Source organism: Sus scrofa, chromosome 5 (genome assembly GCF_000003025.6).
Source record: "Sus scrofa isolate TJ Tabasco breed Duroc chromosome 5, Sscrofa11.1, whole genome shotgun sequence".
Taxonomy (NCBI): domain Eukaryota; kingdom Metazoa; phylum Chordata; class Mammalia; order Artiodactyla; family Suidae; genus Sus; species Sus scrofa.
Window position 1 is genome coordinate 19,189,407 of NC_010447.5, and position 22,058 is coordinate 19,211,464.

At 56.7% G+C, this 22,058-nt stretch overlaps 2 protein-coding genes, 1 long non-coding RNA gene and 1 other non-coding gene across 5 annotated transcripts; 2 read left to right on the top strand and 2 right to left on the bottom strand.

Annotated features, from left to right (window-relative positions):
* On the bottom strand, positions 4,749 to 7,965 carry LOC110260668. Its single transcript, XR_002343965.1, has 2 exons — positions 7,227 to 7,965; positions 4,749 to 7,149 (listed from the first exon to the last, which is right to left on the bottom strand). It is a non-coding gene; the product is annotated as an uncharacterized LOC110260668 (long non-coding RNA).
* HOXC10 (homeobox C10) lies at positions 8,404 to 13,569 on the top strand. Of its 2 annotated transcripts, XM_021091726.1 has the most exons (3): positions 8,406 to 8,629; positions 8,767 to 9,292; positions 12,444 to 13,569. In XM_021091726.1, exons 1-3 carry the CDS (start codon positions 8,576 to 8,578, stop codon positions 12,719 to 12,721), a joined length of 858 nt encoding a protein of 285 aa, XP_020947385.1. In that variant the 5' UTR covers positions 8,406 to 8,575; the 3' UTR covers positions 12,722 to 13,569. The 2 variants fall into 2 exon arrangements, with proteins under 2 accessions (XP_020947384.1, XP_020947385.1); XM_021091725.1 differs by having other exon boundaries at positions 8,404 to 9,292.
* On the top strand, positions 15,036 to 15,142 carry MIR196A-2 (microRNA 196a-2). Its single transcript, NR_049171.1, has one exon. It is a non-coding gene; the product is annotated as a microRNA 196a-2 (primary transcript).
* Positions 17,134 to 19,643, bottom strand: LOC102167757 (translation initiation factor IF-2). The gene is made up of 3 exons (XM_021091736.1): positions 19,629 to 19,643; positions 19,184 to 19,260; positions 17,134 to 18,342 (listed from the first exon to the last, which is right to left on the bottom strand). The coding sequence occupies exon 3, from the start codon at positions 18,237 to 18,239 to the stop codon at positions 17,328 to 17,330; it is 912 nt and encodes a 303-aa protein (XP_020947395.1). The 5' UTR covers positions 18,240 to 18,342; positions 19,184 to 19,260; positions 19,629 to 19,643; the 3' UTR covers positions 17,134 to 17,327.

Genomic DNA, 22,058 nt, shown 5'->3' on the forward strand with positions numbered 1-22,058 from the left:
GATGTCTCCGTCTGTCGCAGTTATGTGTGTAGGGTTGAGGGTAGGGCTTTCGGTTTTTTTCTTTTTCTTTTTTTTTTTTCCTGTATGAGAAGACGCTATTGGAATTTTTATATACAGTTGGAGGGGAGAAACCAGCCCCCTCCCTTTCCTCACCGCGCTGGCTCCTGAGGGTGGGAGGTTGGAGCTGAGTCCCTTCCCCTCAAGCACAAATGGCCAAGCTCCTCCAGACACAACAAGACCCTAGGCTGGGGCCACCCTGATGTGTATACTTTGGTCGTCCAGAGTAGAGAGCTCCAGAGATTTCTTTTGTAAGATGCTGGCTTGGGGTGTGGCACTGGGGAAGGAGGTGACCCCGGGAGGACCGTCGGGTTGCCACACCCATCTATATTGGCTGCATGTGTCTTCTGCATAAAGATAACCCTAGTCCTTTAAGTGCGTTCCGTTCCGTGAGGGCACTCTAGCTGTCTGCTCCAAGTTCGTTATTTGGGGGAAGAGATTTGGAACCAATTCTTTCTTCCATTCTTCCCCTCTCTTTGGAACTGCTCTTCTGTCAGTCAAAGAAAATGTTTTTGCCAATTCAATTTCGTAGAATGAAAGGAAAAAGCACCATGACTATGGACTATTGCTTCTAGGGTCTGTCTGTCCTTATTGATGACAGGGATAGCTGAAGCTCTAATTTGTAAACATAGGTCTTGAGACAAAATTTGCCAAGTGGGGTGTACATATGCAGACCCACGATTCCCTTCTGTGCCACGCACAAGAATTTGAATCGGGATGTCTATGGATGCCCATGAAAATGAGTATTATGTGTACGCTTTTGCCTGGAGTATGGAATAAAATTGACCTCATGCACCTCTAGGGTCCTCCGAGGGGTGCAACCACTGGCAGCCTTTAGTGAGTGCCAGCAGGAATGCAACTGAGGGTCCTGTGTGTGTGTGCGCGCACGCCTGTGCGGGCACACATGTGCATGTGTGTTCGCGAGTGCACGAGAGAGATTTCTCCAGGTATGGCGTTTAGTCATAATAAGGAATGTTGGCCTGCTGGCCGTGTTTTCAAGCAAATAGGCTGGCAATACTACATAGAACAAATTTGTTTATAAAGCAAAATACTCATCTCCAAAAGGCTCCTGATTTTGGAGGAAAAGATTGAAAACCCGAAGCTACCACTTGCCCTGCAATGTGCAGCCCAGAAAAGATCCCCCGCTCTAGAAGGGGTTTCTGAAGGAAGGGGGTGTGTGTCCTAAGTGAAAGAAAAACAAAAGCTCCCATGAGCCAGGCCCAAGAACCTGCCAGTCCTTGGCGACCCTATAAAACTTGGGGGGGGGGTGTGGAAGAGGTCTCTGTCCCCCAAACAAACTCACCTTTGCCCCCGCCCCCGGATGTCCACCCCCCCCCACCGCCGGTCTGGGGCACTTGGGGCTCAAGCTCTTCGGGTAATCCCCTCCAGCCGTGGCGCTGCCTGGGAACAAAAGAGCCTCGTCTAGACGCCGCCATAAAGCGCACCCCTGGCTCCCCCCCCCGCCCCCCCCCGCGCCTCTAAACCCAGTTTCATTTCGCTCTTAACGACCCAGTCTGGCCTGTGTTAGAAAACGCTTCCGCCCTAAATAGTAAACAAATCCGCAGCGGACAGTCCTGGCTCCCCCAACCCACCCAGACCCCTGCTCCATTACCCCCTTGCCCACATGTCCCCCCTCTTCCCCTCCTGCCTTTCTCGGTTCTCAGCACCCCCATCCCCTCCCCCCTCCCAGTAAATAAACCCGAGGCCGAGTTCAAAGTTTCCCGGAGCTAAGGAGGAATGTTGGTTGTAAAAATCCAAGTTTATAGCGCACGTGGGAGTTTACAAGGGTATTAAGTGGTGTGGGCTGAGAGAGCACTCTGGGCCCCTCCCCCTCCCACTATGGGCTTTGGGGGTGCAGCAGGAACCTGGGGGGCTTGAAAGGAGGCGTGGCTGGGGCCAGCCTTGGGTTTGGGGTTTCTTTGTCACTAAGGCCTCCAGGTTGCTGGGGGATGGCAAAATGAGGGTGTCTTGGGAGAAGGTTGACAAAGCCCCGCTGAGCGCCTCTGAGCAAAAGCCTGCAGGTCCCAGGCGTCCCAGACGGAGAGGATGGGGAGCTCAACTCTGGGGAAGCCAGAAAGTTGCAGACCAGGTGTCTGAAAGGTGACTGGAGCTGGGAGTACCTGGAGCCCTTTCCCAGTCGGAGGAGGAGATAGTACCCGGGTCTAACTTCTCGAGTGGGTTGAAGGGAGAAGGGGTTTTTCTCACCAGGGCAAAGAAGAACTTTGAACTTCAAGGAAGTCAAGGGCGCCACCCCTTCCCTCTCCCCGCCCCTCTCCGGAATCTGTAGGGCAATTCCTTTCTGGACCAATATTCCCTCAAGGGGGCAGCCCCTGGGGTTGCCTGGTGCCCCAGAGCTGGATAGTGCTGTTTACTGAAACTTCCCAGCTTAGAGCCTGCCAGAACTCTGTGCACGCGACTGCACTCTTTATTATTCATATAAACCTTTGGAAAAGGCAGCGCGGGGGAAGTTTTTATAACTTTGTTTGGCATAAAAGTTTTACAAGATGCCTCCTCCCTTTCTGAAAAACTTAAAGTTTTGGTCTTGCCATGGGAATGAAATCTCAGGATCTTTGGGAGGCTGGGGAGAGAGAGACCCTGGGGCCCCAGTGGTGGCGGCGGGCGGTGGGGGGCGGGGGGTGGGGGTGGTGGTGTCTGGAGCTGCAAAACAAGGCTTAAAGGATGGGATTAATCCTTTCTGAGGCTCACCTTGGACCCAGCTTTGGGGGCTGCTAGGAAAGTCCTGGACACTCTGCTGTTGAGACACAACCTTACAGACCCCCAAAGTTTGGACAGTGTCAACAGGACCAGGCAGATCTTCCCCATCACATGCTCTTGTTCTCCTGCAGGCATCATTCTCTCTCCCCTCCTCCTTACACACACACACACACACACTCACTCACAGCCCTGCACACACCCTCAACCGCTGCACGAAGTGGAGACCCATAACCTTGACTCAGACCACCAAGTTGGGAGAGACTGCACACACAGCCCTGCATCCCTGCCTCCTGTAAACTCCACAAAGGGTCCGATGAAAGACAGAATTCAAAACATGCCTGGCCAGAGGTTGCAGCTGTTGTAGGACTGAGAGAGAGAAGGAAAGCTGCCAGACCGCAGCCCAGGAGCCTGCAAACAAAGGTGCCTGTGTTGGGACGTGGCCTTGGGCCGCCAAGCCTGCGAGTGACCCCCGGACCTGCCCCCCACCTTGGATTGACATACCCACCCTCCTCCATTTCCCCTAATTGCAGCCTCCTCGGGACATCAAGTGGGCTCAAACGGGGGGCTATTTTAATGTTCAGCTCTTCAAGTCAGAACAATGATGGAGTAACTTCTCCAAAGACTGGCCTGGTGGATGCAGCTCCGTCAGGGTGAAGGACTTGAGGATACCAAAGCCCTGAAGCTGGGCACTTCGGGGGAGCCATCGGAGTCCGTGGTCAGGATGTGACCCAGCGCCTGCTTCTCCTTCCCTCTAATGGCGACTGCTGAGGCCTGGCCGCCCTGCCCGCCCGCCGCCAGCCAGCCCTACACTTCGCCTTGTGAGGAGTCGAGTTAAGGCTGAAGGCGGGAGAAGGTCAACTCCAAGCTTGAGCAGCAGCGGGGCTGGGGAGGGATGCTGCAGAGCCTGGTTCTCTCTCTCACTGAGTCCAGCACGACAGAGAAAAACAAGAAGGCTAGGGGCGAAAGCCGAGGGGAAGGTAGGCACTGAGGAGGAAAGAAATACTTTGCAGAATAAAGAAAGGAAGGAAGAAGAGAGAAATGAGGAAGATAAGAGAAAGAATCAGAAAAGCAGAAGGAAACAAATGAATGGCAAAGCAAAAGAGACGGAAGCAAATACAGAGAAAGGAGGAAGAGGTAAAAAGAAAGAGGAGGAAAAAAAAAAAAAGATGGAAAAGAAAGATCTTCTAAAAGGAATTTAGCCGGTAAGAGAGAAGCGGGATTTTCTCCGGAGTAAGCCGGCGACCACAGCCCTGCCTCCGGCTGGAAACCCAACCTACTGGGCAACTTGGGAGCAAACCACAAAGTGGGGAGCCAATCATCCCCCCCCAAGGCATCCCCCTATCCTCCTCCACAGCTTCTCGTGGATGTGTTTGCTGTCTGTTTTCAGTTCAGGAGGCAAAGTTAAACAACGGGCTGGTTTCGGCGGGGCAAGAAAGCAGTCATGCTGACTCTCAGACTTCAGGATGCTGGGATCACAGGGAATACATTTTGGGGTAAAAGTGAATATTTGTGGCCGCGTATCTACAATTAAGCGCCAAGTCAGACATGTGTATAGGTGGGAACCTCCAGAGCATCTGGGTGCAAAAGTGTACATTGTCCAGGTGTGAGAGTGACTCTGATGGCAGGGCTGCTGGGGTGGTGGAGATCCGGAGTGGGGTGGTGGGAGATCCAGAGACCAGAGGCCCCTCCAACTGTCCTCGGCCTTCCCTTTCCTCTTGTATCTGTGTGAAAAATCTCTTTTGGGGGGGCAGTTTCTGAGTATTCTGTCTTTTGCTTGGGATTTCTCTGCTCCCAATTCAGCCGGGGGCAGAGCCCAGTGTTAGCGAAGAAGAAAGCAAATCCTTCCTTCAAGTTTTGAGAAGAGAAGGAGTTATCTGCGCCTTCAAAATAAGAGGGGAAAAAAAACCCTGCAATTTTTAACCACCGGTCTGATTTTGTTTTCCATTTCACTGGAAGAGATTTCAACACGCACACTGTCTAATTATTTTATTTTATTATTTCACCCCAAAGGGAGAGACACCCTTCCTTTTTTTCCACTTCACCTCTGGAATTTCCTAGATGACTTCCTTAACCTCAAGGGGAAACTCTGCTAATTTTCCTTGGAGAAATCAGGGTGGCTCTGGGGCGCTTTGAGGGCTAGAGTCCGGAGAATAGCCGAGGTTCCTTTCTGTTCCTTGAGCCCTATGTTTTCCTTCTTCTGTTTTCACATGGGGACCCCTAGCGCCCCAGCCCTCAGCCCCAGCCCTATTGGGACCCGCCAACCATCCTAACTTAGTCTGCAAGGAGCACCCTCACCTCTCTGGATCACAGTCCTACTGGCGGGCGGCAGGAGGCCCAACTCCCCAGCCCTGCGGCCCTTCCAGGGTCCAGGGACTGGGAAGAAGGGCACAGGGGGCCAGGGCTCTGAGGGTGGGGAGGGGTTGTCAAAATGTAGGTGCAGCTCTGGCTTGAAGCTCCTAGTTGTTCACATCCCCAAGTTGAGGCAAGAAGAGGGAGCTCCGGAGTCAGGCATAGACACAGCACTCCCCGGAAAGTTGGGGAAATGGCTGAACGGGGTGGCTCTAGCAAGGCAGAGGTCTCCTGGACCCCCATCCAGTTCCCTAGGGGTGCAGGCCTGGGGGTCTTGGCCCCGTAGGCAGGGCCAGTGGGCGCCCGGCAGCGGCTGCAGGCAGGATGGCCGATGGCCATGGCAGCCTGAGTGCCTTTGAACGCCAGGCCCCGGACGGACAATAGGACAGAAGCGGCCTTTGCTCCTGGCCTCGGAAAGACAGAGCCCAAGGGGGTCAGAGCTGGGACCCACACCCGAGTGTGCTTTCCAGGGAACCCTTCTCCCAGTCCTCACCCTCACGTCTTCTTTCCTTTCGCCTCCATGGGGGCAGACCCCAAGTCTGCAAAAAACCCAACAAGTTATTGGAGTCTGCGAGTCTGCGTCTTTGGGTTCTTGTTGAACAGCTCCGGGTTTGCGTTTATCCTGCATAATTAGAGGCAAACATTTGTCCCACCGGGGGTCCCACTTAGGCTGATGAATTTGATTTCTTTTTTCATTAATGGGCCGTGTTTATCATACTTCTAATTATTTCAACTTTAAACACTATTCGTTCTTGTGAGAAGGTGGGAGTGGAGGCGGGAAGCTCCATCTGGGGGGGGGGATTATTTCCACTAATAAGGGCAAGGATTCTGAAAGCAACTCCATCCCCTCCCAGGGCTGAGTGAGTCAGGGATGAGGGTCGGGCTGGTACAGGAGACAGGTCTCCAGGCAGGCGGAGTGGCTCTGCTTCTCTCCCGCTGGTTCCCCAGGTTAAGCCTGTGGGGCTTGATGTTTTTGAGAGGTTATCTGGAGTTTGTCTCCCTCTACTCTGCTGCCTCTCTCACCCCCTCCCAGGCTGGGCTCAGACCCTTCCCTTTCGAGGCTCTTCGAAACCTTCCGCAGCCCCAGCTGATCCCAGCCTGGCCTGGGCAGAGGCTCAGGGAGCGCTGTCCGGGCCTCCGGCTACCAACACCGAGAGAAAAACCAGGAAAAGCTGAGGTGAACAAGCAGTGGCACCTGGGTGTGGGGGAGAGGGCTCAGCAGACCCCAAAATGGGGGGCAAGGGCTAGGGACTGGGACGCCAAACTGCAGGAACAGGCACAGCAGGCAGGAAAAGAAAGGAGATGTGAAAGAGGGGGGAGGGAACCCCCCAAAGCCATATAATTCTCAATTGCTTTGGTCTTTAATTTCATCGCCCCATAAATGAGGAAATATCAGTTCCCATACTAAATTTTTATCCCCGGCTGATAAATATGACGGGGAATTTTCGTTGGGTCCTCGTAAAAGCGAACAGTTTCGATCAAACTGGTAGGGAAAGACTTATGCAGATAATACAAACAGAGTGGCCATAAAGTCTCCGCGTTTCCCGAGGGGTGGGCGGTGGGACAAATGGCTCCTGGATTGACTGCCGCCCAGGCCGTCCCAAGTCTCGTCTGGGGCCTAAACAGCCTAACCTTGCCCGGGCCAAGCCCCGTGCCGAGCCCATGGCGACCCCTGCAAAGGAAAACACGAAACCATTTCAAATCTCCCCTGGCTGCCCGGGCCGCGAGGCACACGTTACACCTTTCTCTTCCAGTTTTCCCGGGGTTCAGGGACCCCCCGCGCCTTCTCTCTCGCCCTCTGGATGAGAGAATTCGGCAGATTTCTCGCCGAAGTCGCCTTCTAGCAGCCGCGGCTTGGGCCTCCCTAGAAGCGAGATCCAGCCTTCTCACTCCTCCACGCCAGGGCGGCCGGAGCTCAGGTCCTTTCCCGGCCAGGCTCCAGCCCTTCGCAAAGTCAAAACCCGAGGTTCGGTCCAGGGGAAAATGCGGGGCGACCGGAAAGACAAGTTATTCTGCAGATTCCGTTTCCTGAGGAAGGGGTGGAGAGTTTAGTTCGCTTTGGAAGAAAGGCGATGGAGAAACGGAAAGAACTGTTTGAAACATACCTTGTGCCTTATTTCTCGCTTCCCTGTATTAAAAATCATAACTAAAACATAGACGGGTCCCTCGTCTCCTCTCAAAAATGCCCCCGGTTCATTCGCCCTGTAAAGGACACTTCCCTGGGTCGGATTTTGGCACGTCTGTTGTCCTGGTTTCCCGGTTGATGCGCGACTCCCCCAAACCGCCGTGGGCCAGCGGGTTCCCGCTTTCTCTCTGAGAATTTTCCCTGTTTTCGTGGGGGCAAGGTCAACTGGCAAGCGAGGGCCACCAGGGCCTGGAGCAAAGCAGTCGAACCGGCTCCAAGGCCAAAGCCTTGCAGCCCTTGAGTTGATAACCCAGGAGCCGCCCACCCAGCCAGGCCCAGGCCGCACTCCCTGGTCAGGGAGCCGAGCGCCTTTGGTTACCAGCTGCCTCCTCCCGCGACCCCTAATCTCCTCGGAACCTCCTTCTCCCAAGCAGCCCCAAAGTCATGGTGACCTCCTCCCTGGCCCGCCCCAGACACTGGTGATTCCCCGTCAGTCCCCAGAGGGAACTTGCAACTCAGCCAACTTCCGTGACGGGCGGTCCCGAGCTGAGGTCCCAGCCCCAAGGGCCAAGCCCGACGGAGGAGGACGCAGGAGAGCAGAAACTTTAGTTCTGTTTGGGCTTCCTTAACTTTTTCTCGCTCTTTCTCTGCCCGCAGGAGCCCTCCCCCAAACCTCACCCCACTCCCATCCCACGGGAAGAAGCGGGGGCGGGGGCCAGGGCGAGGTAGAGGGGAGGTGAGGAGAGGAGAGGTACCTGAATCGTGTCTTGACCTTTTAATTTGAATTTGACTGTTTTGAGCCCCGAGTTGTCTCCCTCTCTCACTCGCTCCCGCATTTTCCCCCTCTCCGCCCCCCTCTCCCCAGGAGTTACAGGCTGGTTCCCGGGTAAACAAACCCCATTCTCTCTAGGACCCCCCCATCCCCCTCCACCCCCCTCCTGCCCCTGTCGCCCCGGGGGCCCTTCCTTTGTTCGCGGGGAAGGGCTCGGGCGCTCCTACCCCGAGGCGGCTGCTAGGTGGCGCTGTTACTCCACGCTGAGCGCTCCGCCTGCCGACAACTTGACCCCGCTGACGTCACGGCCGTCTGAATCATCAAGGCCATTTTCAAATCCCATTGGTCTAGCCGTCACATGGTGAGGACCGAATGCGCGGATAATTATGGAGCTGATATTTCCCCCCCTCCCCTTCTTTTCCCTCCCGCCCTTCCAACCGCCCCCCCTCCCGGATGGGGAAAAAAAAAAAGATGTCAGCTCCTCCGCTGTAGTATTGCTCCTTAAAAACCCCTCTCTCTGAAAATGACATGCCCTCGCAATGTAACTCCGAACTCGTATGCGGAGCCCTTGGCTGCGCCGGGCGGAGGAGAGCGCTATAGCCGGAGCGCAGGCATGTATATGCAATCTGGGAGTGACTTCAACTGCGGGGTGATGAGGGGCTGCGGGCTCGCGCCCTCGCTCTCCAAGAGGGACGAGGGCGGCAGCCCCAACCTCGCCCTCAACACCTACCCGTCCTACCTCTCGCAGCTGGACTCCTGGGGCGACCCCAAAGCCGCCTACCGCCTGGAACAACCTGTTGGCAGGCCGCTGTCCTCCTGCTCCTACCCACCTAGTGTCAAGGAGGAGAATGTATGCTGCATGTACAGCGCAGAGAAGCGGGCGAAAAGTGGCCCCGAGGCAGCTCTCTACTCCCACCCCCTGCAGGAGTCCTGCCTCGGGGAGCATGAGGTGCCCGTGCCCAGCTACTACCGCGCCAGCCCGAGCTACTCCGCGCTGGACAAGCCGCCCCACTGTGCCGGGGCCAACGACTTCGAAGCCCCTTTTGAGCAGCGGGCCAGTCTCAACCCGCGCGCCGAACATCTGGAGTCTTCCCAGCTGGGGGGCAAAGTGAGTTTCCCTGAGACCCCCAAGTCCGACAGCCAGACCCCCAGCCCCAATGAGATCAAGACCGAGCAGAGCCTGGCGGGCCCAAAAGGCAGCCCTCTGGAGAGCGAAAAGGATCGGGCCAAAACTGCCGACTCCAGCCCAGACACTTCGGATAACGAAGCTAAAGGTAAGGCCGCCTGGGCCGTGGCCCGGCTGGGACGCTCGGGCACTTGGTCTTCGTGGCTGGGGCGGGGGCAGAGAGAGGGTTGGGCCGAGGAGGCCTTGGATGGTACTGGGAATGCGACCCCGGCTTGCGACTGGTGTCTGCTGAACGCCAGGCGGGTGGCGCGTCATTTGGCTAGGGAAGGTAAGCGGCGAAGTGGAGGTGCCGGGCCGGCAGCGGCCATGGGCGCTGAGACCGGGGTGGTGCGCACCGCGGGCAGCCTGCTGGCGCCTCGGGCTGCCCAGGCCGGGTGACTGCTCCAGGTGCGTGCTGGCTTTGGTTTGCTTGCTCTACGCTGGTGTCCTGGGGGGCTGATGTCCCCTCTGCTTAGGTCAGAAGCTTGCAAAAAGCTTAAAATGGCGATCTTGGGCCATGGACCAGGGAAGGCTTGGGAAAAGGGGGATTTCGCTTTACTGCATTTTCCCAGTTGAAAACTGTTTCCTGCGAAGCGCGATTTGTTGTTCGTGGGTCTGGTTTGTGCCTGCGGTTTGGGTTCCTGCGGTTTGGGGCTCGGCCGGGGGCTTCGGGCAGCCGGGCTGGGGCCGGAAGAGGTGGAGGTGAAGGGCTGCCTGCGGTCCCTCCCTCCCCCAGATGCCTAGCCTGCGAATGGCGTTGGAACAGGGCACTGGGAATGTTGTAAGTTTTTTGTCTTCCCTTTGCATTTTTTTCTTTCCTTTTTTCTTTTTCTAGTTACATTAAAAAAAATTTTTTTCCCCTGTGGGTTTCCAAAAGCAGCTTATAAATGAGTGGTTGGGAATTTCTGTGTGCATGGTAAGCGGTTTTCTCCTGAAAGGCAGTGTGGCTTTGATTGGATTTCATTGTGATTTTGTTTGGCGAGGCAAAGCCTGGTCAGAGTTCAAGCTCAGGGTTCAAGATTCATTTCTGCTGCAGGAATTGGGGCCTACAGGACCTTTCTCTGACACCTGGAGAAAAGGTGGAGGAAACGGGAGCAGCAGAGGAAGGCTGAGGGGACTTTTCCTGAAAAGTTGGAGCAAAAAGCATCAGTAAAGGCCCAACTGGCAGGAGGTGGTGGGGGGGGCAGATAAACCTGCTCCCCCCTGGCCTTGACTACTGGAGGCTGCGTGTAAGAGGAGCTCTTTGGGTGCAGAGGCAGATAAAACAGGGAGAACTGAGCAGCCTGGGGGCAGCCTGGGTCTTGTGGTGCTTTGTATATGGATGCGGTGCACACGCATGCCTGGCGGCGACCTATGTCACACTCACACACACTCACGCATGCCCTCTCACACACGCACCCTCACCCTCTTGGGTCTTCTCTGCAAACCAATGGTGGTCTTGGCAGATCAGCCCATGGAGACCCTGGCCAGAAGAGGGGCACCCGTGTGTTCACGAGGGTGAGCGAGGTGGAGAGGGGCACACACACCCAGGGAGCCTTCCTTGTGGCACGTGTGCAGCACAAAAGTTTAATTTTATACCCTCTCCCCACACTCTGAGCTTGATGGGAGTACAGATTTAGGGTAGGAGAAGCTGTGTTCTAGCTCCACCAAAAGCAAAGTCAAGGTTAACAAGCCCACCTCCTAGCTTAAACAGCCCCCATTCCCGCAGGCTTCCTCACTCTCCCGCCCTCCCCACAAGGATCTAAACCCTCCCATGACAACTAATCCCTCTCACTCTGCACTCTGCCTTTGCGCCCTTCTTGCCTCTCACCCCCCACACACCCATTTTGGCATCTCCACCAGGCCAGAGGCAAGAGGGCTTTGGGCCAGACTTCCCCATTTGTTATTTCTCCCCTTCCCCAAACCCAACAACCTCAATAAGGAAATTAATGGCACAGAGTGAGAGGTGGAGAGTCTTATACAATTTGGCAGGAAGCTGCAGGTGCAGAAGTGGGAGCAGAATTAAGGACGTTCAAGTGTTTTAAACTGCAGCCTCAAGTTTGCATTTTCCTGGTGGCTCCTGCTTCTCCCAAGGCCCTCAACCCACTCCCCATCAGGATAAGATCTGGGAACCTGGCAGTTTCATTTGGCACAGGGGGAGGCAGACAGAGCCCTGAGCCATCAGCAGAGTCCTTTGCTGGGTGTCCCTCCTGGGTCTCCGGACTCTGGGTTTTTCCCTAGAAAAGATGGCCAAGGACTCTTCTGCTGCTCAAGGAGCCGGGCTGGTCCATTTCAGCAAGATCGTGTGCCAGGGAGAGAAGCTGTGGATAAGAGAGTGGGAAATACACCCTGTATTTACACTGTCTCCTTATATAAACAGACACATGGGTACGTCTCTGTGTCTGGGTGTACATATGTGTAGGCGTGTGTAACTCTGCAGAAACACACATGCACACGCATGCATGCATATCTACATAGACTAGCAGGAGATTTCCAGGAGGCTGCCTTTCCTCAGGATCTCGCTCTCCCTTGACCTTAGGTCTCTGGCCAGGGCAGTTGTCTGAAGGCCCCTCAGCATGCCCCAGAGCTGTTACCCCTGACCTCTACTGCCTGCACAAGCTCCCTGCCTCAGCTCCTCCTGGGGGAAATGGCCAGGAGAGGAAGAGCTGGCAGTGGGAGCTCCACTGGGGCAGAGTGGCTCTGTGGCACGTCAGGTGGGAGCCAGCCAGGGGTGGGGTTCTGATGCAGAGACGGCTGCAGTGGCCTCCGGTGGCAGAGACTGAGGCCCCAGCCCAGCATGGAGTTGAAAGGGGCCAAAGCTCTCCAGGAATTGCTCTGGGCAGCGGGGTGGCCTCTGTCACCGGGTCTGAGGCCTGGAGAACACTCTTCCCGCTGGTTGGGTTTTTCCAGAACTGGAAAGGAGCAGAGACGAGGAAGGGTCTGGTGAGGCTTAGAGCGCCCACCAGGGTCCGCAAGCTGAGGGAGAGCCGGGGGTAACTCAGAACCTGCGAGGTCCAGGTGGATGGAGGTGGTTTAAATTTAGTAGATGTGTTGGATGCAAGTACCTTCTGTCCTTCTCCCCTGTAAGTCTAGACCCCAAAGAAATTCTAAGAGCCCCCAAGCCTGAGAAGACCCCACCCACCAGGCCTGTGGGGCGACAACAGCTCCCCTGCCCTCACTCCCTCAGCTGCCCCCACAGCAAGCTGGCCGGGCTGGCCACGCTGCCTGCGAGGGTTTGCGTCTTCGAGGGATACTTATGTAAATAATGTTATTTTTAACAGAGGAGATAAAGGCAGAAAACACCACAGGAAATTGGCTGACAGCAAAGAGCGGAAGGAAGAAGAGGTGCCCCTATACTAAACACCAGACGCTGGAATTGGAGAAAGAATTTCTGTTCAATATGTATTTGACGCGAGAGCGCCGCCTGGAGATTAGCAAGACCATTAACCTTACAGACAGACAAGTCAAAATCTGGTTTCAAAATCGCAGAATGAAACTCAAGAAAATGAACCGAGAGAATCGGATCCGGGAACTGACCTCCAATTTTAATTTCACCTGAGCGCGCGGCCTCCCCCCCCCGCCCCTCCCCCCCTTTCCTCTCCCCGCCCCTCCTCCCTTTGTGCCTGGTGGTATATTTTTTTTCCCCTCCCTGAGTATAAATGCAACACGCCCGCAAAAAAGGCAAAGACCTCAGACTCTCCATCCAAGGGACCTATGGTTCGTGCTGCGAAGATGCCTCCACCTAAAGCATGAGCAGTGGGGTTCGGGGGTGTGGGGTGTGGTGTGCCCGCATAGACGAGGGTGGGAGTGTGGCTGGTGTGTGTGTCAACCCCTCACTCACCCACGCACTCACACATAGCATCCTGTTCTCCAGGCAAAGTTAAGGTCGAATCCACCCGATTGTAAGGGAAAAAAGAGAGGGAAAAAAAAATTAACCAGAGAAGGTCTGTAATCTCGCAGAGCACAGTCAGACTCGCTCCTTCCTTGCTGCATTTCCTCCTTAGAATAATAGACGTTTTGGAAAGTTCGGCTAGTGTTTGTGTGTTTGTCGTAGCGTCCAGCGCCTCCACCAAACCCTCTCCGTGTCTTTACCTCCCAGTCGCTCTGAGAATCTGCTTGAAGTCTCGTATTTGTACTGCTTTCTGCTTTTCTCCCATCCTCCCTGCACCCCCACATCCCCCATCCAACTGCCATCTCAGAAATTCCATCCAGAGGAACAAAAAATTTTTAAAAATTAAAAATAGGACATAGTGAAGCGAAGACAGAATGCCCCTCCCCCAAATATCGCCCTGTCCCTGTCTGGGAGTTGTGTTATTTAAAGATATTCTGTACGTTGTATCTTTTGCATGTAGCTTCCTTAATGGAGAAAAAAAATCCTAATAAATTTCCAGAATCGTAATCCTCAAATGGGTGGTTTTTTGTTTTTAGTGTTTTTTTTTTTTTTTAGCGACACCCTCCCCCCAAAGAGGCTGAGTGTGTGGATGTGTGTGTTTTGTGTTTGACTCATCTCCTAGAGCCTTTCTAGAACGTCTCTTGGCGGGTTTAATGTAAGTGAGAGACCATAACGTTGATTTAAATATTATCCAGGTGACCACAATAAGTCAAGGTCATAAAACAGTAATGTCAGGACGGTCTTGGTGCGCGCGAGAGGTGGATTTTATGATCTGCAAATATAATGTGGTGCTGCAGTAAAAGATGCATTTAAAGGTGACTGGAGGAGGGAAAGAGGCAGAGAGCAAACTGCAATCTTGAGGAGCAGACGGATCTGATTGCCTGGGGTGCTGGGCCAGGCGCACCCCACCGCTGCTGGGGGGAACCCCAAGAGCCCCCCACCTATCCAAGGAGAGGAATAAACTTAACCGCCGGAGGGGGACGAGGAGCTCAGCCACCACCCCCCCTCGACAGCAGCAGCAGAAGCGCGGGCAGCAGCAGGAGGAGGAGGAGGAGGAGGCAGCGACAAGGTAAGAGAAGCGGTTTCTTGTTCTTCTCTTGGCGGCGGAGTGGGGACTAGCGGCGTCCCCAGGTGCCCGGCGCGCGGCGGGCAGAGCAGGGAGGAAGGTGTTTCGGGCATCCGTGCTTGCTGAGAGCCCAGGCGTGCCGTGTGGCGGCTCGCAGCGAGGGCAGTGGCCACGAGCTCCCCCTCCCTGGCCCCGTTGCCGTGAGGGTCGATGGTTAAAGGGGTAAATTGGTGGTTTTTGGCTTCTTTCTCTACTCGGGCACTTAGGGTCGCCTCGAGGTCGACACATGGGTCTAGATGTCGCACAGTCTGGTCGTCTGCTGGGGTGGGGGGAGAGCAGGGGGTGGGTGGGCTAGAGAAGGTTGGCGCTTGAAGCTTAGGTTTTCCTGCTTTCTGCTGGTTTGGATGTGAGCCTGAGCCAGGCTTTTGGTCCCCACTCTCTCTGGCCGTGGGCAAGTGGCCTGATGGGAAGAGGCTCTGGAGCGGTTTCGGCCACACGTAGAGGAAGGGAAGCCGGAGTCCAGCTGGGAGACGGAGAGGATCAGAGGGAAGCTAGGAGGAGCGCACAGGGAGCCCGAAGGGCAAGACAGGGGACCCAGCTCGAGAGTGGAAGGACACTCCAGCTTCCCCCAGGGCCAGGGCCAGAGGCAGGGGGATAGCCCCACTGCAGGGCTGGGGGCGGGGCAGGGGTTTGGCGGCTAGAGGTCCCATTTCACCAGAATCCCCCTGAGCAATTTGCTTAGACCAGAAGCGGATGAGGCAGTCAGACCCCCTACCCACCCAGCCACCCAAAGTCTGCTCTCTAGTCCTTAGGGAGGTTGTGGGGGCGGAAAGGGGGACGGGGCTGAATTTCTTCCTTCCCCAACCCCCTTCCCTTCTCCTCCCGATAGATGCAAAGCTGAATCTCCCGCCCTGCTTGCTCAGCTGATCTGTGGCTTAGGTAGTTTCATGTTGTTGGGATTGAGTTTTGAACTCGGCAACAAGAAACTGCCTGAGTTACATCAGTCGGTTATCGTCGAGGGCCCCAACCCACCTATCCCCGCTCCTTCCTTCCCCGGTGGGACTGCCCCCCAGCCCCACCAAGATAGGGCAAAGTGTATCCAGACCGAGGAGGGCAAGCTGTGAGTGGGGCCGCAGGGCAAGTCTGGAGAACCCCCGCTTTATACCATCCACTCCTCGGCCTGTCCCAATCCCCGTGATTGAGAGAGAGGAGTTTTTCCTGCAGCTATTGTTCCCTGGGCCCAGCTGATGGAGACAGACAAAGAAGGTCTAACCAATTCCAAGGAAATTCAGGAATTTGAGTAAGAGGTGGCCTGGCGGGCCAGCTCAGTTGGGTAGCAGGGTGGGGCAGGGCAATGAGGAGAGAGGAGAGCACAGAAAGAGAAAAGAGTCTCTGGGAGGCTTAGCTTCTCCCACCTGCCACCTCCAAGGGGGGGAAAAAAATCTGCCTCCAGTCGGCTGGGGCCGGAGCTTCTCCTTAGAAAAGTGGGGTGCCTGGGGTGCCCAGAGTTGGGGGACTCTGAGCACCAGCTTAACCACCTCCCCTTCCCCTTTCTATAGCTCCATCCTCAGGAGAAGGGCATGTGTAGGGTGTTAGTAGGCTAGGGGAAAGCCATCAAGTCCAAGTAGAACCCCCCCCCACACACACACATCCTACTGGGAAACATCAGGGCAAGAATCTGGCTCTGGTCTCTTTCTAGCTGTCTGTTGCCTGTAGGCCTTGGTCTGTTGTGTCTGTGCCTGTCAGGCAGCTGCTTGTCTTTGCGCTGTGTGGAAATGTCTGGGTGAGCAGAGGCTGCCAGCGGCCACCATTACCATATTGTTGAGGAGGTTGTTGGCTGATGCCAGGGGGAGGAGGGGAGGACGGGGGCGAGGGAGCGTCTGGGCAGCGTGCAACTTTGCAAAGCTTCTCGCCCTCCTTTCTCCCTCTGGTTCCTCCATCCTGGCCCTGGTTGCTGGAGAGGAGGCTCTCCAAAGAGGTTTCTCTGCCTGCAGAGAAAAATGGGGAGGGTCAGGGAGGCAGGGGAAGATACACCTCTGTTCTCAGAGAGCCTGGGGAAGAGAAAGTCAAAAGGAGAAGGACAGGTTCTTGATTCTCTTACTTTGGTATTATTATGATTATTAAAACATTGTAAACTTTCAGACAGGGGGACAGTAGCATGTCCTTGTAACACAGTGTGTGCATGGAGGTCTGTGTGGGCGCACTTGGCTGCTGGGGGGATATGTGTAACCCTGGAGGAGTGTGGGTCTCGCTTTCTACACTTCTGTCTCCTCCAGGCTCTCTCAGAGCCCCTGTATATATTTTTGTGCAGACTCATATATTTTTCTCTCTTATACAAAGAGACCCCCAAGGAGGCTAGAAGAGAACATGGGAATAGAGCGGTCCTTCTCCCCCAGCTGAAATTGTCCATGTGTCTTTCTGTCTGTCCTCCAGCCCTTTGTAGGGGGGGAAATATCTCTTCCCTTGCAAGGAAGTGCTCAAATCTATCATTTCCCTATGGCTCCCAGGGAAATGGGGAGGCTTTCAGAGAGGAAGGCCAGCTGGTGCTAGGCAGGCAAAGGCTTCCCGGGTTTGGGAGCCCCTAGCAGTCTCTGAGTCTTCAGGCTGTCAGAAGCCTGGGGCCAGCTGGAGTGAAGGGAGTCCCAGGCAGGGGCGGGGTGCTCAGGAGTGCCTGGCTTGGAGACAGTGTCCCTGATGGGCCGAAATTCACCAATGAACGACTTCTGCGTTTTGGGTCTCTCTGCCCTAATTTCTGTTTCAGAGCTGGTGGGCTTATGGGGGGGTGGGGTGGCCACAGAGCCATGGGTCTGGGTACCCCCCCTATATCCTGGGGAATGGGATGTGTTCTCCAGGGCCAAGGTGAGGTCCAGTCTGGTGGACAGAGTCCACCCTGGGGCCCTGGGGCCGTGGATCATGGCTAAGGCGATGGTGATTATTTATTCGCTTCGCTGGAAGGGAGTCTTCAAAAGAAACAGCGTGAAGAGGAGGGAAAAAATTATCTCTCTCGTCTGCGGATATTAAGATGGATTTTTATTTCTTAAAGGACCCTCCCCGCCGAGAGCGCATAAGCGTAAACTTAATATATGCTCCGCAGCCCAACTCCAGAAATCGCAATAAAAGTTAAAACCTCCCCTACTGGTTTTTTTTAATTATGATATGGGAAAGAGGAGCAGGATTTATAGAGCTGAACTCTCGGCGTGTGAGTGTTTAAGACTTGCGGGAGACGGAGGAAAAGGCAAGAGCTCGCCAAGGAGAGCCTTGGTCTCTGAGATCTCTCTCCAGCTGCCGGGGCTCGGGCTTAGCCTGCCGATCCTCTGTGGCCTCCCTGGGACTCCCCAGCACCCACCGCCCGGGCCCATCGCCTTGCCTCAGCGCGCTCGGAGATGCATCCCTTCCCGGGAACAGGTGAAGGGCAGCAGGGGCTGGGGACAGGGGGCTGCGGGTGGGAGCGTGAGGACACCGGGCTTTGTGTGGGTGCCCGTGCAGGGGAGGAGGTTTGCAGCCCGGGCAGGGCCTCGGCCCAAGAGTGGCCAGCGGGCGCCTTGGTCTGGAGGGGTGTCCGGCAGGCCGGGCGCGAGAGCACGGACAAGGTGGCTTGTGTGTGGACTTTGGCCGCAGATGGAGCAGAGCGGGCTCCCGGGCAGAGGCCCGCGGCGAGGCGGGCCACCAGATGTTGAGTCTGTAGGAAGGACCTTGAGGTCTGTTTGGTGTTGGGGCTGCCGGGGTGCGGCGGCCCAGAGTGTGGAGCGTGCAGTGCGCGGGGCGCGGCGGCCAGCGTGGGCGAGGCAGCAGGCCCGGCACACCTCCGCCGCTGCAGGGCTGGGTCCAGGATGTCCGAACTGAGGCCGACCAATGGTCAGAGCATGGAAAATAAATGCAGTTAAGGGTCTTTCTTTCTTTCTTTTCCACATGAGAGGGCCTTTCTTTTTTTCTCTCTTTCGGAGATACCTGGATTTGGTCCAGAACAGGTTGCCCGCGGGAGGGCCCCGCGAGCGGCAGCGCGCGAGGGAGGGAGAGAGGGAGGGAGGGCGAGGAAGAGGGAGGGAGGGAAGGAGGGCGGGCAGCGGCGGCTGCGGTGGCCGGGGCTTCCCTCCCCGGGCGGAGGCGGCTGCCCTGCATCTGTGGCCGTGGGAAGCCGAGGAGCAGGTAACGAAGGCGCTTCCTGAGGCGGGATTGGACCAAGCCAGAGGGACCGAGGCTTCCGGGGTCTCTGCCCAACGCCCTGGAGGGGAGAGAAGGTAGGGAGATCAGCGCCTGCCTGGCCTGGCAGAGAGGCCTCGGGGGAATGTTGAACCTGTATTTGATTTCAGGCTCACACTCATGTTGTGAGTCTGTCTGCCTCCGGAGATGCGGGTTGCCTGTCTGTGTCTGTCTGTCCGTCTGAGACGTCTCAAACCCTAGGCTGTCCTTCCAAAGGCTGAAAAAATCGGGAAAATTTGTCGGAATGTGCACTTTCATTCATTGGATTCTCTGCACCTCAGTGGGGCTGGTTGCCGCGCCCCCAAGTTGGAAGGGAGCTTTCCTCCTGCTTTCTGGATGCCAGATCTTCCTCTAGTTCGCTCCGCCATGGGCCGAGTTTCCGGCTCCAGGTTCGCCGGTTGCCCTGAGGTTTGAGGCCAGACAGCTCCTAGTCTGGCAGGGAGGGCGGGGGAGAGACTAGCGGCTCTGGCCCCTTAATTGTACTTCGGACCCGTATTGTCTCTCCTTTCGCCACCTCGGCTGGCTCCCTCAGTCTGGGCTCCAAAGTCACTGCAAATTTTCTTGCGACACACACCACAGCACACAAAGATCAGGTAACCAGGCGCCCAGGGCCAAGGGAGGCTCCCGGCGGAGAGCACCCCTAGCTCTGGGGCCGCTCCCCCTCCAGCCACTCCTCAGGCTGGGAAACCAGACCGTGTTGGGGGAGCCGGAAATAGCCCCGTTTGCTGCGGGGCGGCAGGGCAGGGGGCCGGCGGGAATGCAGGCCGTGGCGTTGAGAGGGCCACGTTCACAGGCCCTAGGGGTTTTGCTCCTGCTGGGCTCAGGAGCCGGACTCCTGGTGTGTAGGGATCCCGAATACCCACCTGGGGTGGGGGCAGGACGCGGGTCTCCTCGCGGCAGGCCAGGAGAATTCAGCGTCTGCTTCCAGCGCAGGCCTTTGCTAGGAGGAGTTGTGCGTGTGGGTGTGTTTTTCCCAACAAAGAGGGATCAGGAGAGAAAAGGGGGGAAAGTAGAGGGGAACCAAGGAGGGGGCGGGGAGGAGGAGAGGGCAGCCGAGAGGTGAACTGAGCCCATTTCAGGGGGAGAAGGAAAATGAAAGCAAATGGAGCACGCCCGGCCTCCTCCGCGCAGGCGGGTGCTGGCGAGCCGGGAGCGGGCGCCCTGCCTGCGGCGGCGGGGATGGCCCCGCTGGGGGACCGGGAAAAGCCTGTCTTAAATTTAATCCGAACTTGACGGTGTGGATTGAACCGGAGGGAATTGAAATCGCTGAAAGGGAGGCGCAGGGCCAGGGGAGGGGATGACTCTAACCTGTCCGTCTTTCTGTCTGTCAGTCTTTCCCACGGTGGTGCTAGCTTGATTGTGGTCTCAGCTGTCCAGGTCTGAGGTGCTGCAGTAAAGGCGCCCCTCCCCCTGAGGGGGCTCTCCTGCGCTCAGTGCACTCTTTTGGGGTCAGAGGAGAGCTCTAAGAACCAGACTGAATGCAGAGCTGCTAGCTACAGCTGGGGTTTCCCCCCCCCCCATCCCCTACAGGGATTCCCAGTGGCCTCCAGTCCCTTGGCTTGCTCCATTGGTGCTGGGGAAAATTGAAGGGAGTGGCGGGGGTGAGAGGAGTCTGGGGATCTGGCAGGAGACCCAGCAGGCATCACTGAACCTGGGAAGACAACCCCCTCCTTCTTGGTGCCCCCACATCCTTTGTGCCCCCCACATCTACAGGCCTGGATTTGGGGGAAGCCTGAAGGTCTGCTTCAGAGCCCTGACCTGCCACCCCGCCACCAGACGCAGGGAACCGGTGGTACAACCCACACACGCAGTGGTGGAACCCGAGGGACTTCAGCCTGGTGGCCTGGTGAACTCAGGGACTCCCAGCCCCTTCCAGCCCCCCTCCTTCAGGCTGCCTCTCCCTGCAAAGGCCTAGGCAAAACGGGGCGGCGTTGGTGGGGAGGGGGCTGTGGGCGAGGCCTGCTTCCTGATCCACAGCTGTGTCTGCGCCTGAGTGGGGAGGGTCTGAGTTCACGCTCTGAACCGGAGGTGACAATCTCCCCTCAGTTTCACAGAGAATTTGAAGGCATGCAGCAGAGAGCTGGGCCTGGTGATCTCGGCTGCCCCGTGGCTGCCGCCTCTGCCTCCGGGTGGGCAGGGAGGGTGGGCAGGCTGCTCAAGAGTTGAAAAGAAGGCAGTGGCCGAAGGGGGTAGGAGAGAAAGGGGCATCTGTTTACAGCCACTATGCCTGGGGGGCTCTCCCAAATAGTGGAGGCCCATGGAGAGGGGCTTTAGGGGCGTCTTTCTTCTAGGAAAACTGAGGTTGGGGTAGATGGGCCCTGTTGCCTGGTGAAGACTCCAAGGAGGAGCGAGCGTGAAAACCTCCTTGGTCATAGCTTTGCTCCTTGACGAGAGTGTGGCTCAGTCCCCAGCTGCCTGGGCGGCTGTCTGGGCCGAGATAGGGTTCGATATCCCCGGAGGCCTGGTGTACCCACCCCAGCAGGTCGCCAGGGAGGGGCAGGAGAGGAGGCCTCTTCCTCCTTTGTGTCCGGAGGCGCGGAGCCGGTCCCGCAGCAAAGGCCCGGCTGCACAATGCCACGGCTGCTCGGCCAGCCCGCGCCCTGCCCCGTCTGCCTGCCTGTCGCCGCCCTTCCTCCGGCTCGCTCTCTGCATGCCTTCCTTTCCCTGCTCTCCTCTCGCTCTTCCTCCTGCATCCCCTCTCTTCTGTAATCCTCCCCTCCCTCTGCCTTGTATCCTAATCCTTCGTTTTCTTCTTTCCTGCCCTCCTTCCTTCCTCCCTTCCTCTCTATGGGCCTGGCGCCGTGCTTCGGTCGTACTCTCTCAGGCTGTCTCGGGCTGTCTCTCTCAGGCTCTGTCCCCTGATGTCCTCTTGGTCGCAGTCTGGCCCCGGGCCCTCTGAAGGCGACACGTCTCTGCTCTGCGCTGCCAGCAGCCACCCCAGAGCCAGGCAGGGTCCCCCAGCCTGCACCTGGGGGACGTGCTGATGGTGGCACTGGGGATTTGGAGAAAGCCACGGCAGGGGGACGGGAACCTCCTGTCTTTTCCTTGAACTAGTGAGGGAAAATTTTTGATTGACAGCTAACCCAACTCCATCAAGGCCAAAGAGATATTCTGTTTCTTGCTGTAATTTGGATTTCCCAGACCCGTCCAGTCCTGGGGAGGGGAAGGCAATCACGGCCTGGGGTGAAGAGGTTGAGGCCCCTGGCTGCCTCTCCCCAGCCGGGCACTTCTCACGTCCCCCCCCACCCCCATGCGTCAAAATCCCAGCCCCGCTAGACCGAAAAGGAAGGAACCAGAGAAGGGGAGGAGCAGGCACTGGGGAGGGGGCCTGGCAGGCTGGGGTCAGTGCTGCAGGCTGCAGATCTACCCTTCCCCCTCAACTCCCCCCCCCCCCAACACATATCCTACAATCTCTGGGACACCTCTCTCTAGCCCTTCTTCTCCCCAGAGGAGACAAGTTGACAGAGATGCAGGAAAAAAAAAAGCAGCCTCCACCCCCACCCCTGGCGTTTGGTCCCCTCCTGGGGACAGGAGTGGGAAAGAAGGGCAGGCAGGCATCTCGGGTCTGGGAAGACTTGCCCTTCCCTGCTGCCTCAGAGCCTGTGTCTAAGCCTCAGCGCCTGCCTCTTTCCCCTAGCGCAAATTAGACTCTTCCCTGCTGACCCTGAAATTGCACCCCTCCTTCAAACTCCCTCCACCATGCCCAGGGCGCATCTGTCTCTGGGGACATCACCTGCC

Bases quoted from the DNA above. Each gene is read 5' to 3' on its own strand.
- HOXC10 (XM_021091725.1), top strand. From the start codon at position 8,542: ATGACATGCCCTCGCAATGTAACTCCGAACTCGTATGCGGAGCCCTTG. The intron at 9,293-12,443 runs GTAAGGCCGCCT...TATTTTTAACAG, and splicing joins TTCGGATAACGAAGCTAAAG to AGGAGATAAAGGCAGAAAAC.
- LOC102167757 (XM_021091736.1), bottom strand. From the start codon at position 18,239: ATGCAGGGCAGCCGCCTCCGCCCGGGGAGGGAAGCCCCGGCCACCGCA.